At 61.2% G+C, this 14,786-nt stretch overlaps 1 protein-coding gene across 1 annotated transcript; it reads right to left on the bottom strand.

Moving 5' to 3' along the window:
• Nucleotides 1-322: 322 nt before the first annotated feature.
• Nucleotides 323-10,811, bottom strand: TSHZ3 (teashirt zinc finger homeobox 3). The gene is made up of 3 exons (XM_039881083.1): nucleotides 10,725-10,811; nucleotides 10,492-10,631; nucleotides 323-5,181 (listed from the first exon to the last, which is right to left on the bottom strand). Exons 1-3 carry the CDS (start codon nucleotides 10,809-10,811, stop codon nucleotides 1,815-1,817), a joined length of 3,594 nt encoding a protein of 1,197 aa, XP_039737017.1. The 3' UTR covers nucleotides 323-1,814.
• Between the last annotated feature and the right edge of the window lie 3,975 nt (nucleotides 10,812-14,786).

The raw sequence follows: 14,786 nt of genomic DNA, 5'->3' as shown, positions 1-14,786 counted from the left end.
GCCCGGCCGGACACCGTCACCAAGCGTGACCTGGTGCCCCGCTGACGTCCCTCCCCCACAGAGACTCCGACCCCGGGAAAACGTCTTCCTCGCTTTAAAATGTTCGCTCCTGGAGAAAACCCTGTCCGAGCGGCCTCCACGGACTGCTCCTTGCTGCCCGCACGGCAAAGTTCACTGCGCTGCCTGACGTGCAGGCGGCTGCGGGCCCAGGCGCCTGGCACACGCGGCGCCGGCTCAGCCGGAAACAGATCGCATACAATCTCGCTTAATGTGCTCGTTAGTCGAAGCCCATTCCAGATATAATTGTGAATGCGACACAAAATTATAGCAAAAAGACAATTTTAATGCTGCCGTAGAAAAAAGGGTTATATGAAGAGTCACATAATGGTGGTTCATTGTCAACAACGAAACGGGGCACAGAGTGTGTTACAGTGTCTGTGCTGTTTACATGCCGGAATTTTATACACAGGTTCTCGCACGGTGTCAGCTGTCAGTTACTTCTGCAAATTAACTGCCAAAAATGGAGAAGAGGATCACTTGGCGAGCCGGTAACCACGGGTTACCTTTCACAAGCCTCGAGATAAAGCTGCAGTGTGGGGTCTCGGGAGAATAATTAGGGAGAACAAACAGAAAGTTACCGAGTAAAACAAGAAGGCGTCCAGCAGAACTGTCCAGCAGCCAGGAGGCCGGCCCGGAGTGCCCGCGGCTTTGGAGCAAAGTAGTACAGTACGGTCGCGGGAAAGGCTTTCTTTAGCAACGTTTGGGAAATACAGTACGAGTTCTTTTGTTGATGTTCCTTTTTTCTCCTTTTCAAATAGACTTAACCCTTTGAGCACTGAGTTTATTTTGAGCATTCTTTGATTTCTAATAAATACTTTTAAAAATCATGTGCAAAATAGTTACGATGCTGTCTGCCACGGATGTATCTCCTGGCCTCGTTTATTCAGACTGCTCAAAACAAATGATAATATGGTGCTAATAAATACGTATAATTTAAACATGAACCTCTATCAATATAGATGTACTGTATAAACAAACAATCATACTTTGCTTTCAGATAATGTTTCTGTATACTTTATAAATGCTATCTGTGGTATCTTCTGTATAATTTACAATGTTCGCATGTATAAAACAAAACCCATAGACCTTAAAAAAAAAAGAAAAAGAAATATACACTCTACATAGGCACGGCGTATGCCCAGAGCATAGCAGGTACATAAAACACTGTTGCTATAAATGCAGGAAAAAAGGTCATTTAACCACAATCACATTTTTCATAAGAGAGTCTGAAATCTATACAATATATACATCTATGTTTCAATGTGAAAATAATATTCTTTTAAATTTCAAGGCGTGTAATACCCCTGCAGACCTGCATAAATGGAGGTTCATAGTATTAATTATAACGAAGCTGGTAAAGAGTTTAAAAAACAGAGCTTCATACATTAGCATTTTGTTTTATTTTTTTTTTTTAACCAAATTAATGCAAAAGTGCTTTCAAGTCCTCAGAGGGCTAAAGATGAAAGGGTGAGGGATGCCAGCACGCTCCAGCCGCGCGGCGGAAGTGCGCCGGCTTCGCCGGAAACGCTGAAACGGTCCGCGGACGCATGCAGCTCGGAGCATCGGGGTGCTCACCGGAGGTCCCGTCCACGCGGCGAACCACGCGCTGACCGCTGCGCCTCCGCCTCCGTGTCCCACCAGAACGCAGCCGGTCACGCGCCTCCGAGACACACCGGGCACGGGTACGAAACGGGCCGGGCCACCCCGGCACGTGCGCGGGGGCGGACCAGGGCCTCACGGAGCCGCGGCCGCCGCTACTGCTTGTCCAGCTCGCACACGTACAGCAGGTGGTCCTCGGGCGACTTCCCGTGCGTTTTGCTGAGGTGCAGCTTGACGGCGTGCTTGCTCGCAAAGGTCCGATTGCAGAGTCTGCACTGGTAGGAGGTGCCCGGGTCCTCCTCGGGGGACGACGTCAGCAGCTTTTCTGACGGCGACCTGGTTTGTGCTATTTGACTGTTAAGCTGTTCGCTGGACAGCTTGGACAAGTCCCGGAGCCGGAAGCCCAGATGGGACTCCAGGTGGCCGATGTACGTGGACGGAGTCCTGATCTGGGACGCGCAGTCATTACAAAAGAAGACGGGGTGGCCGGTGTCCAGGTTCTTGAGGAACTTGGTCCCACCTGTCCTTCGGAGCTGGTACTTGACGTTGGCCAGCCAGTGGCTGATGGTGGTCATCGAGAGCCCCGTGAACCTGGAGATGTGCATGCGCTCCTGGGGGCTCAGGTCCGACATGACGAACTTGCCGTCCGCGGTCTGCCGGAGGCTGGCGGCGAACTGCGCCTGCAGGATCAGCAGGTGCTGCGGGTTCCAGTTGGACTGGCGGCCCTTCCTCTTCTGGGCCGGCGTCGCCTCCTCGGCCTCCTCCAGCGTGGCCCCGTCGATGTCGGACTTCTCGGAGACGCTGGACGGCGTGGACGACTTGGACGTGTGGCTCTCGGTCAGGTTCTTCAGCATGTCGGAGATGTCGGACAGGGCGTTCTCACGCAGCGGCGAGCTCGACAGGAAGGGCGCGATGGCGGACGCCTTCGCCGTCGCCCCCGTGGACGAGGCGGCGGCCGGCGACGCGGCCGTGGGCGCCAGCAGCACCGAGCCCAGCGGGCAGCCCTTGTCGCCCTTGCCCTTGGTCAGGTCGATGGGCTGGTCGCTGCCCACGTGGTAGAAGTAGCGGTCCAGGGGCTCCGCCTTCTTGGGCTGCAGGGGCGGGGGCGCCACGGCCGCCTTCTCGGCCAGGCTGTTGCTCATCTTGAACAGCATGCTCATGGGGTCGAGGGCCGGCAGGGAGGGCTTGGCGGCCTTGCCCAGGTGGATGTTCATGACCGACTGGAGCGCGCTCAGCGGGTTCACGAAGGGCTGCTCGGGCGGGTGGTCCGTGATGATGGCCGTGCTGCTGCTCAGGCCGCCGGCCGCCGGCTGCCCCAGCTCCTGGCCGTTCTCCGCCGGCTCGGCCGGGGGGCTCCCCGCCCTGCCGCCGGCCCGCTGGGGGCTGGGGCTGCCCCCCTGGCTCCTGCCGCCCGCCGCCTCCACCTTGGCGGGCTCGCTGGCGTCGCTGCCGCAGGGGGACGGGGTGGCCCGCCCGGGCGGAGAGTGCGTGCCCCCCGCCTCCTTCATTTTCTCCTCGACCTTGGCCACCTTCTCGGTGACTTTCTTCACCAGCTCCTCCATGGCGTGGAAGTTGGTCTTGGGCAGGGGTGACGTCTGGCTGCTGGGCGGGGGGGACACCAGCGTCTGGCTCTTCACGGGGGGCAGGGCGTCGCTGCTGCCGAAGGCGGCCTTCAGGGCCGTGCTCTTTGCCGACGCGCCCAGGGACAGCTTCATCATGTTGGGCAGCTGGTAGGCGGCGTGGATGCTGGGGTAGCCCCCCCAGCTGGGCGTGCCGTTCTGGGCCTTGTTGATGGCGGACGTCACGGTGTTCTCCAGGGACTTGAGGATGTCCAGCCCCCCCTTGGGACTCTCTTCCAGGTCGTTCTCGGTCAGGTAGTGGTACTTGGAGGAGACGTCATACTTTTCCTCGTCCTCACAGGCCTTCTCCTTGTCCTTCGGCTTCTCGTCGGGGGCGGCTTTGTCCTTGTCCACCTCCTTCTTGACCTCCACGTTCAGCTTCGGGGACACGCTGGCCGGAGTGTGGGAGGGGGACGCGAAGGCGGTGGCGGCCAGCGGCACGGACTGCACCTTCTCGTCCAGCAGGGTGGTGATGGTGGGCGTGACGGGCGTCTCCATGATGGGTTTCCCCTTCTTCATGGCCGAGCTGGTGACCTTGATGAAGTGGCCGGTGACCATCATGTGCGCCGTGAGCTCCTGCAGCGAGTCGTGGGAGCTGCCGCACTCCATGCACTTGAGGATCTGCGACTTGCGGGCCTCGAAATGCCAGGCGTAGCTGGCCCCGTTCTGGTGGCCGTAGCGGTTGTTGGGCGTGATGTAGGGGTTGGGGTTCTTCTGGAGCGCGTCGCTGGCGTCCGCGGGCGTGGCCCGGGGGGTCCCGCCGCTGGAGTCGGGGGAGCTGGGCAGCTCCAGCTCCAGGGGCGCTTTCTTCCGCGCGGCGGGGACGGCCTTGGCGGCGACCGGCGTGACGGGCTCCTTGAGAGGCACTTTCTGGTAGTGTTTCGTCTTGATCATGTGCACGCTCAGGTCCTGCAGCGACTCGAACGAGTGGCCGCAGTACATGCACTTGAGCACCTTCTGCGCGTCCTCCTTGCCCTCCATCTCCAGCAGCGAGCGCTTGCGCGGCTTGGACCAGCGCTTCGGGTTGTCGCTGTCCGCCTCGTGGTTGTCGTCGCGGTAGTGGCCGGTCTCGTTCATGTGCACCGTCAGCTCCACCAGCGTGTCGTAGGCGGCGCTGCAGTCCCGGCAGCGGAACTTGCTGGCGCCCGTGAAGATGGAGCCGTAGAGCTTGCTGCTCTGCCGGTACAGCTGCACCGTGCTGAACAGGCTGGGCTCCGGCAGCGCGCGGCCGCGCGACGCCTGCTGCAGCGTCCTGGCCATGGCGCTCTGGTGCCAGTCGAAGCTGCCGCTGCCGCAGCTGCTACTGCTGCTGCTGCTGCTGCTGCCGCCGCCGCCGCCGTCGTTCCTGTCGCCGTTCTGGTCGCCGGCCGGCTGGTGCAGGCTGAGCGTCAGGCTGGACCAGTAGGACGTGGACAGGAAGTTGTGGTACACGGCCTTCATCTGCTCCAGGCTGTCCGCGCCCGCCGCGTCCTCCGGCGCCGCCGCCTCCCGGGCCTCCTCCTCGTTCTTGACCGAGCCGCTCTCGAAGTCCGCCATGCGGTCGCTGGCCTCGCTCAGGTGCGACTCGCTGTCCGGGTCGTGGCTGGAGAACTCGGCGGCCGGCGAGCCCTGGCCGCTGGCGCAGGCCTTGGCCGCGGCGGCCTCGGCGCACGCGTACTTGGCGGCCGGGGCGCCCTCGGCCGCGCGCGCGTCGGGCTCCGCGTCCTCCTCCGCCAGCGCGGCGGCCTTCAGCTCGTCCGACACGTAGGCTGCGCGGCGGCGGGCGCGGCGACAGGGCGACAGGGCGAGAAGAGAGAGAAACACAACCGTTAGTGGGAGCTGGGCCTGCCCGGGGGCCTGCGCGCGCCAGACGCAGCGGTTACAACGCGTTTCTTTGGAGCAAAGGAAAAAAAAGAACCCCGCTCTTCAAACATAATTTGCCACCTTATTCTTCTCAAGGGGCAACAGCTTGAAATTAAAACTAAATTTGAAATTAATGAAGCACATTCTGGAGGTGGCATTCATTTCTAAAGTAATAAATTACTTGTATCAACCTCAGAGACAGCAGTTCCTGTCTGTCAATTAATATGTCTTATGCTTCTCCTACCCCTAATGCATTTCTTAACAGACAGATTCACAATTTAAATTAAGCAAGCGTTTTTTACTCATTACATTTTTGAGGCTCAATCTTTAATAAATATAAAGGACAAAAACATCAATAAAATTTTTACGAAGTCAAAAGAAAGTGCACCAATTGCAATAAATTAAAACCGAGATTTCGTGCTCCTTTCCTCTCTCTTCTTGGAAAGCATGTCTCCCCGAAGCTGAGCGTGGGCGTCCTACCAGGAGGTGGGGGGGGGCGGTTTGTTCCAGATGGGAGGGGAGACTCCGGCCCGCGGCCCCCCCAGCGCCAGCCGCGGCCCCGTGTGTCCACGCGGCTGTCCTGGCCACGCGCGCCCACGCCACCCACGCGGAATGATGTCAGCGCGTGCGGGACAATTGGTATTCGCGGCTCGTCCCCACTGTGTAAATACAGACAAGACCTTCCGGTGGACCTTGCAAATGTCAAAGTGTTTGCTCTTCAGAGCACTTTGTCAATATTTACTCGGCATCGGCTCCGCGGGCACCCGGCAGCGATGCGGTGTCCCTGGAAGCAGGGAGGCGGGCGACCCGAACCCCGTGAGCGCGCGCCGACCCGGGAAGCTCAGGGGCGCAGCGTGGGTTCTGGAGCCGCGCGTCGGAGGACGCGAGCCCGGAGATGGCTCGCGTTCGGTGAACACGGTGACTTTTTCCTTCTCTTGCAGTCAGGGACTTAGACCACCCCTTATCAGGGTTTGCCTGACACCGAGCCGGAGTAGGGCTGTTGAGAACAGGCCACAGTGGCTGTCACTCACACTCGGGGCCAAGGAGGAGGACGAGCCCTACGGTGACAGTGTTAATCCAGAGGAGAAGGAAAAAATAACTTGCCGGCAACTCAACGCCTGTTGGCTGCAGAGGCCAGCGGGTGTGTCTGGTGCCCCAACGCCACCGGCCAGCGGCCGGCCGGTGAACAAGGGAAACAGACTTAGAAAAGAAGCTTTTTTATGGAATTCAGTCCCACGACTTTAAAGATTTGCCGTGGATGAGTTTCGCTCCTGAAGAAAAACAGCGAAATGACTCAAACGAGCAAGATTCCCTGGAAGGTGCTGAGCTCCGCCCGGCGCTTCCTCGCAGGTCAGGTTGGGGTCCTTCTTTCTTTTCCAAATGTCTTTATTCAGCTCAACTCTCTGTGATTCTTTTTTCTTTTTTCTTAATATTTTTTTTTAGTTTTTAATTACAGTCGACATACAATATTATAGGAGTTTCCGGTGTACAACTTAGTGATTAGACATGAAAAGACTTACCGAGTGCCCCCAACAAGTCTCGTACCCGCCGGGCACCGCGCACAGTCATCACAATATTGTTGGCTGTGCTCCCCGTGCTGTGCTTCACCTCTCTGGGCCCGTTTTGCAAGTGCCCGTCTGTGCTTCTTAAACCCTCCCCCTTTTCACGGAGAACCCCTCCCCCTCCCATCTGGCGACCGTCAGTTTGTTCTCTGTATCGATGAGTCTCTCTCTGTTTGTTTGCTCGTTTATTTTGTTCCTTAGATCCCGCATGGAAGCGAAATCACATGGTGTTTGTCTTTCTCTGTCTGACTTCGCTCAGCATAATGCCCTCCAGGACCATCCGTGTTGCTGCAGACGGCGAGATTTCATTCTTTTTCATGGCTGAGTAATAGTCCACTGACTGTATGCACCTCATCTGACCCATTCATCGACGGTGGAGGCTTAGGTTGCTTCCATTTCTTCATGATTGTGAGTAATGCTGCAATGAACATAGAGATGCATATGTCTTTTCCAATTAGTGTTTCGGGTTTCTATAGATAAACACTTGGGATTCCTGGGTCCTCCTGTGTCTCTTGGTAGAGCCTTCGTGTTACAGTCTATTTTGTCTGGTACATGTATTGCCACCCCAGCTTTTTTTTTTTTTTTTTCATTTCCATAAAATGTCTTTTTTCCATTCCTTTCCTTTCAGGCTGTGTGTCTTTTGATCCAAAGTGAATCTCCTCTAGGCAGCATGTGGAAGGGCCTTGTTTGCTTATCCATTCAGCCACTCTATGTCTTTTGATTGGAGCATTAAATCCATTTACATTTAAAGTAATTATTGACCTATATATAGTGTTCGCGACTTTATTATTCATATTTTTTCCCTTCTTTTCCCTTCTACTTAAAGAAGTCCCTCCGACGTGTCCTGTAACGCTGGTTGGGTGGTGACGAACTCCTTTAGCTTTCTCTTGTCCGGGAAGCTCTTTATCTGTCCTTCGATTCTGAATGACAGCTTTGCTGGGTAGAGTCATCTTGGCTGTAGGTCCTCGCTTTTCACTACTTCGAATATTTTGTGCGAATCCCTTCCGACCGGCAGTTCCTGTTGAGCAGTCAGCTGACAGTCTTGTGGGAGCTCCCTCGTAGGTACCTAGATGCTTTTCTCTCACTGCTTCGAAGATTCTGTCTTCGTCTTTAATCTTGGGTGTTTGTTTTAATGATGCTGTGTCTTGGTGCGTCTTCGGGGTCATCTTATTGGGACTCTCTGTGCTTCCTGGGCTTGTGTGTCTGTTTTCTTCAGCAGGTTATGGAATTTTTCTGTCATTGTTTCTTCGAAGAGGTTTTCAGCGCCTCGCTGCCTCGCTTCCCTTTCTGGCATCCCTATCATGCGACTGTCGGTACGCTCGATGTCGTCCCAGAGGCTTCTTGAACTTTCTTCATTTTTTGGATTCTTTTTTCTTGTTGCTGTTCAGGTTGGGTGTCTCCCTATTTTAGCTGCCTCCTCGTGTTTGATTCTATGTATTAAGTAGAGCTGCCAGGTCTCCCAGTCTTGGCAAAGTGGCCTTATGTAGCAGATGTCCTGTGGGGCCCAGTGGTGTAGACTCCCTGGTCACTTGAGCCGGGTGCTCCGGGTGTGTCCCTTGTGTGGGTCGTGTGTCCCTCCCGTTGTGGTTGAGCCTTGGTTGCTGTTTGCGCATCAGTGGGAGGGTCGACCCTCGGGCTGACTGGCCGTGAGGCCGGCCGGGACGACGGTGGAGGAGCTTCTGAGCAGGGCCGACCCCGCGGAGCAGGAGTCGCTTCAGCAGGGCTCCAGCGGCTGCCCAGTCTGCCCTCTGCGTGTGTCATGTGTGCAGGTGGCTTCCCGTGTGTGTCCCAGTTGTGGGACTTCCGTTCAGCCGACTCCGTGCGGGTCTCGGTGACGGTCATTCCGCAGCATAGCTGTGACCCTGAGGTGGCCGTGAAGGAGGCGCGTGTGGCGGTGACCACTCCGTCATCTTGGCCGGAAGCCGAGTGTGATTTCCTGTTTCCTCCCAAAGCCCCTCTTTGTGCACCGGCTTCCTAAGCTGTGACAGTAGTAACATGCCCACTCGGACGGGGACAGCGTCCCAGGCACGCACGTTCGTCCTATCCACAGAGTCACGGACACTTCTGCTCGTGCGGAAACGGAGCACGCGCCCTATGCCTGAGCCACCGAATGTCCTTTATGAACGAGGAGAAGAAGATGCCCTGCTCTGGTCATCTGCGGTGGGACGTGCTATGTGAACCGTAGGTGTGAGGCCACACACTTCGAGCTGACAAACTAAGATGGCAAAGCAGCTCATTCTAGGGCCAGAGCCAAAGTGACCAGGGAGCACTGTGCTGGCCACGGGGCAGGTGAAAAGGACTGGAAAAGAAAAATTGAGGCAGGGCCACTCGCCCTCACAACCGCCCTCAGCTCACAGCTCACTCCGGAATCCTGGCTCGCGGACCCCAGCGGGGCGGGCAGGCCAGGAGGGACGGCGCCGGGGCACCGCGACCAGGAGTCACAGTTTGCCTGGGACTCTCCTGGTTTCAGCACTGCGAGTCCTGCCTCTTGCAAGCTCTTCTCAGTCCTGGACAAACCAGACCAGCGGGTCACCCTCGCGAGGACACGGCATGACCGGTCGGAGCACCGGGGTCGGCAGCTCTCCTGGGGTGAGGCCCGTGCGGGCGGCCTGGGATTCACAGTGACGCAGCCCACTGTGCAGAAGTGTAGACGGTGCTGTCGAGTGGGCTTCCGCCAGGAGCGTCGAGTGTGGTCAAGGAGGAGGAAGCACTGTGACCTGGGTCCCTACGGCTGAGACACAGCAAAGGCTGGGTCCTGCCTGACCGAGGAAGGACCCCAGAGCCCCCCTCTCCCGGAGACGCCCGTGAACCACACTCCGGCCCTGTGCTCCCCTCACAGCCCCCCTGGAATTAAGTCTGGGAGAGGCGAGACCCCAGACGTGGCCTCGCCCGTCCACCACCGAGGACACAGATCCGCGGGACGCCCTGGCACAGCCGGGGTGCTCAGCGGCTGTGTGGAGCGCCCCGCACACGCCACCGCCGGTCTGACCAGCTCCGCCCCCACCGGCCCCAACACGCTTTGTAAATCGCACAGGAGTATCACAATGTCACCAGTCTAATGACAGAGGAGGACATTAACATTGAAAGAAAAGTAAGGCCAGCCTCCCGGGTGAGAACAAAATCCTGCTCTGAGGAAAATTAAAAGCCGCAGTGCCCAGAGGCCCCGGGTCCTGGGGAGACCTGGCCCCCACGCTGCCCGGCCTGGAGGGGTGTCCGAGGCGCCTTTCGAGCAGCTCGCACACTGCCACCCGGAGACCTCACCGCCGACAAGGCGGCCACTTCCTTTTCAGACTCTACGCTGACAACTGTTTCCTTAGGTGGAAGCCACTGTCTCTTCCCGCCCCGCGAGCGGAGGCCAGGGCGTGACCCTGACCGCTGCCATCACCTCACCCCGTCCCCCCACACAACACCCCTAATACCGTATCCACTGTGATTACTGAGTTTCCAGCAGTGAGTATGGAGGAGGGGAGACCGAGTCCCACCGTATCGCCCCCTCCTCCACCCCCACCCCACTCCCATGAGACCCCGCCCCGCCCCCTGCACGAGAAAGGGGCACAGGGCAGAGCCCGAGCTCACTGGCTCCTGGGGACACTCAGCGGCAGGTCACTCCTGCGTGCGCTCTGCTCGCGCTGAGGGCCAATGTCCACCCGCACAGGACGACGGCCTCGAGCCCTGGGACAGGCAGTTAATGACCTGGGGTCGGGGTGAGGGGCCGGGTGGGCAGCGAGAGGCCAGCTGGGCAAGCGGCGGTCCCCAGCATGCTGGCATTGGCGGTCCCCTCCCCGCGGCCCACAGCAGGCGCCGGTCACCGCTGGACGCCACAGGGAGCCAGGCGGGCCTGGGAACCGGCCCCTGGGATGGCTGTGTGAGTCCCGGCGGCCTCTGGGTCCCGTGTGAGCTCCCTGGCCCGTTCTACGTCTGCCGGGCCTGGCTCCCAGTCAGCCGCCTCCTGGGAGAGGAGGGTCGCTGGACGTCATGTCCGGCACCAGGGGCTGGCTACTGGCCCTTGTCGCTGGCCCTGGCCTCCTCTCTGCCCCGCCACCAGCTCCGCCCACTTCCTCATGGAGCCGACTCCAGCCCCAGACCCCGCACCGAAGCCACCAATCTCGTCAGTCAGAGGCATGGTCATGTCCACCCCATGGGACACCCTCAATGACTCCCCATCGGACTTGCCAGAAGGCTCTAATTCCTCAACGCGACCCGTGTCCCCCGCCGACCTCCGTGCTCCCCCAGCCCGTCTCGGCTCCTAGAATGTGCCACGGCCTGCCACCCTTTGCTGTCACTGCCGCCTGCTCCATCGGGGACCTGGGGCAGCACAGGATGGTGAGCCCTGCGCCCCCTCCCCAGGCCACACGTGCCAGGCGCTGTCGGGGGAGGTGGGGAGGCCTTCTCTGACCCCGACTTCTGTCCCCTTGGCACCCTCCCTTGTTACCAGTGTAACAGGATATCACAGACTCCAGCTTCGAGTGGTCAGGACTGGCCCCACCCCGTCCCTGCTGCAACCCCACGGGTGGCCCCGAGCAGCCACTCACTGCGCCCACTGGTGAACAAATGAATGAGTGAATGAGTGAATGAATGAATGAATGAATGAGCGAACCAACACCACAGAGGACATCTTCAAACCTCTGAAATAGTGGCCCAAGCATCAGGACGGATCCAGACCCTGGCGAGGCCCAGAACGAAGCAGACAGTCCGGGTCTGACCCGCGGTCCGCCTTGGGGCAGAGGACAGCCGCGCCCCGGCCGCGCCCACGCCCAGGCCCCCCCACCCCACGACACAGTGTCACCGTCTGCAGCAGAGGCGGCTCTCCCCGCACCCCGCCCACCCGGCAGCTACGAGGGAGGACGCAGGGCGACGTCCAGGGCGAAGGTCGCCTCTTTTCCCCGGGCGGCTGCGGGCGGAGCCCTGCGCTGGAGGGAGCCCGGCCTGGACGGCAGCTCGGCCCGCGTGCCTGCCCGCGCCCCGAAAAGCCTGCGCTCCCGGGGGGACCGCAGCCCGGCTCCGAGGGCCCTGGCTCGGCAGAGGCGCGTCCGCGGAGGGGCTCCAGGGCGACACGCCACCGCCCTGACGTCCAGCGAGGAGAAACGCGGACGCCCGGTCACGCGCGCGCACGGCCTGACCCTCCGCGCGGTGCCCGCGCCTCATCCGCGCGCGGTCCCGGGAGGTGGACGGCGCCGACCCGCTTCGGCCCGTTAGAGGGGCCGGGCTGGGCCCTCGGCGGGGACCTCGGGGCGTCGGTGCGCGTAGAAGGGGATGTGACAAAGCCCCCGCGGGCGTCACGTGAGAGCTATGCGCCCCGCCCCCCGCGCCCTACCCGCAGCGCGACCCCAGGCAGCGCCACCCCAGGCAGCGCCACCCCAGCCTGCCGCTGCAGCGAGGGCCCCGCACGGCCGGGCAACGCACCTGTCCCTGGCCGGGAGCGCCCAGCACAGCGACGGGAGGCGGAGAGGGCGGCTCCGTCGGGGACAGACCCCGGCAGCGTTAACTACCGTCCACCACGAGGTGAAGAGAAACCGAGGCGCCTGACCCGAACAGGAACCCGCAAGCCGGGCAAGTGGGAGGCGCCCGCGGCGCCCCGTGCGGAGCCCCACGAGGGCTGGAGAGGGGCTCAGTGTCCAGGGGGTCTGCGGTCTCTGGCGGGGGAGGGGGCAGGGGGCCGCTGGGACGTGGCGGGAAGGCGAGGCTCCCACAGCTGTCCTGCAGCGTTTACACTTGGGAGGCCGAAATGGAGGGTGTGAGGTGAGAACGCTGATCTCTGACCCCTGGCAGGTGCCCGCTGGTCCGGCTCTCTCAGGCCCTCCCATCCTAGCAGACACTGCCCAGAGGGGCACGGCCTCCTGCGACGTGGGGCTCTGGTTATGTGTCCCCACAGTGTTGAAGGGTGAGGACAGGGTGGCGGGCGGGGAGCAGAGGGGACAACAGAGCAAGATAAAGGGGCGTGAGGCAGAGAGCGGCCGGCAAAGGGAGTGGGAGGTCGGCAGGCAGGGCAGGAAACCGGGGTGGAGCTTTGGACAGACAGGAAGAGGAGTTACCTGGGGGCCGGGGGTGCGAGGCAGCTGGGGCCTGACCTGAGTCCTCCGCGGGGCTGGGGCTGGGGCTGGGGGCGGAGCGGCTGTGGGTCTGGTCCAAGGCCAGGACAGGCCTCAGGTTTTCAAACCACACAGGACGGTCTTTTTAAAAAGTAATTTAACCAGCCGACAGCTGAGCAAGAAGGGGCTTAACCACTCAGCCAGCCCTGGTGAGCAGAGGCCTGCTTGGGCCCGGAGCTGGCCCCGGGCTGGCCCGGGGCTGCCCTGGGCACGGTTCTCCTGATGTCCAGCCTGTCCAGGCAGTCCCAGGCAGACAGGCCTGGAGCCCGGGGCCTCGTCGAACTCCCTGGAGCCCCTCTCAGGCCATCACACACACTGGGGGCTCTGAGTGGCCTGGAAGACAGCGTGGGCGACTTGCCTGCTGCCGGACAGCTTGCAAAGAAGGCTCTGGAACCAGGTCTCCTGACACCGCCCCCCCCCCACCGCCGCCCCAGAGCTTGTGCATGTGCTCGGCAGAGCCTCCCTGCCCGCCCCATCCCTGCAGCCAGGGGCGCTGTTTCAGGGTCGAAAGCAAGTTGAGTGCTGTTCACAGACCCCGTGACAGGCCCGTCCCGAGGCGAAGTCCTCGTGGTGTCTCAGAACGTGCTGGACACGGGGAGCTGCCTTGGCCACCTCTGCACACCTAGCCCAGAACAGAGCGCACCCCTGGTAACCAGGGAAACGGCTGAGAAGCCCAGGGCCACGTGGAGAGCTGGCCCGAAGAGTGCAGGCCTGGACCCCAGACAGGACGGGACGGGACAGGACAGGACAGGACCAGCCGCTTTGGTGCGAGTTCCTGCTCTGCACTTTCTGCCCCACTGAGCAATGTCGCAGACGGTGAGCGCCTGGGGCCTGGTCCCCGCCTGGCAGGGTCCTGCGTGAGAGCAGGACTGGCCCCCACTCCGGGCTCGGCTTCTGCCTGCTCCCCCCGCCCCAGGAAAACACGGGGTGTCACCAGTGTGGGGACACAGGACGTTCCCAGCTGCACGGACCCTGCAGACAGACACGCCGCCTGCGGGGCTGCTGGGGGGATGTCGCCCAGGAGGGGCGGGAGCCTCTCGCACCCCAGCTCCAACACGCAGGGCTCTGGGCTGGCCGTCCCCAGGCCCCGGCCTCTTTCAGCAAAGGGGGCGGGGAGAGGTCCCACCGTGACTCGGGCTCCGCTCCCCTCCCTCAGGCGGCCTGCAGGTGTGGACAGCGAGGTGGAGCGGTGTGGGGACGCCAGGACAAGGGCGGGAGATGAGGAAGGACGTGACAAAATGACGCATCCGAGCCAGCACAGGCCCCCAAGCCCGGCCTGTCCTCGGGGCACCCAGCAAGGGTCCCCTCCGAGTGTGGGGCACTGCTCACAGCCAGGTGGCTTTCCACATGGTGCCAGCCAGCGGGAGGGGCCCTGCAGCCGCAGCCTCCACCGACCCCCTTCTCCAGGTGGGGCCCAGCCTCACGTCAGGTCAGCTTTGCCTTGAGTCGCCACCCTCCCCGTCCGGTGGGAAGGAGCTGAGTCCCCAGAACCTCTGACCGTCATGTCACCGTGTGCCAAACGCGCCCGGAAAACCCAGACGGCGGGCCCCTTCCGCAGGACCCCTGCTCTACAGGGCCGCGCGCGAAGCCCGCGGACACTGACTTCGCCCAGGTCTCTTCTGTGCCAGGGTCACACCCTCGCCATGATGGGGTGTGTCGCCACGTCTGAGCACGTCTGGCCTGTCTGTGGCAACCTGATTTGGGGTCACCCCTGGTGGGCTGCCAGGGGCCCGGGAGGGGGCGGGGGGCGGTGAGACAGACGGGGGGCGGGACTTGGCCAGCAGCCGCCAACCAGATTCGCCCGCCCGCAGCCACCGGCCCTGGGGAAGGCGGGAGTCAGGACGGGGCACGTCCTGCTGTCCTGCCGGCTGCTGCCCAGGAGGGGGTTCGTAACAGCAGCCGCAGGGAGCGAGGTCTTTTTTGTGCCAAGACAGTAAGGAGTGGCCGGAGGAGCGAGTGACAGGGGAGCCCAGCCGGGCGCGTGGACAGCGCCGAGGGGGCGGAGCGAGCGGCCG

This window comes from Pteropus medius, unplaced genomic scaffold (genome assembly GCF_902729225.1).
Source record: "Pteropus medius unplaced genomic scaffold, Ma_sr-lr_union100, whole genome shotgun sequence".
Classification (NCBI taxonomy): domain Eukaryota; kingdom Metazoa; phylum Chordata; class Mammalia; order Chiroptera; family Pteropodidae; genus Pteropus; species Pteropus medius.
Note: the sequence above shows the minus strand (reverse complement) of the source record. Positions and strands in the feature narration are given on the sequence as shown.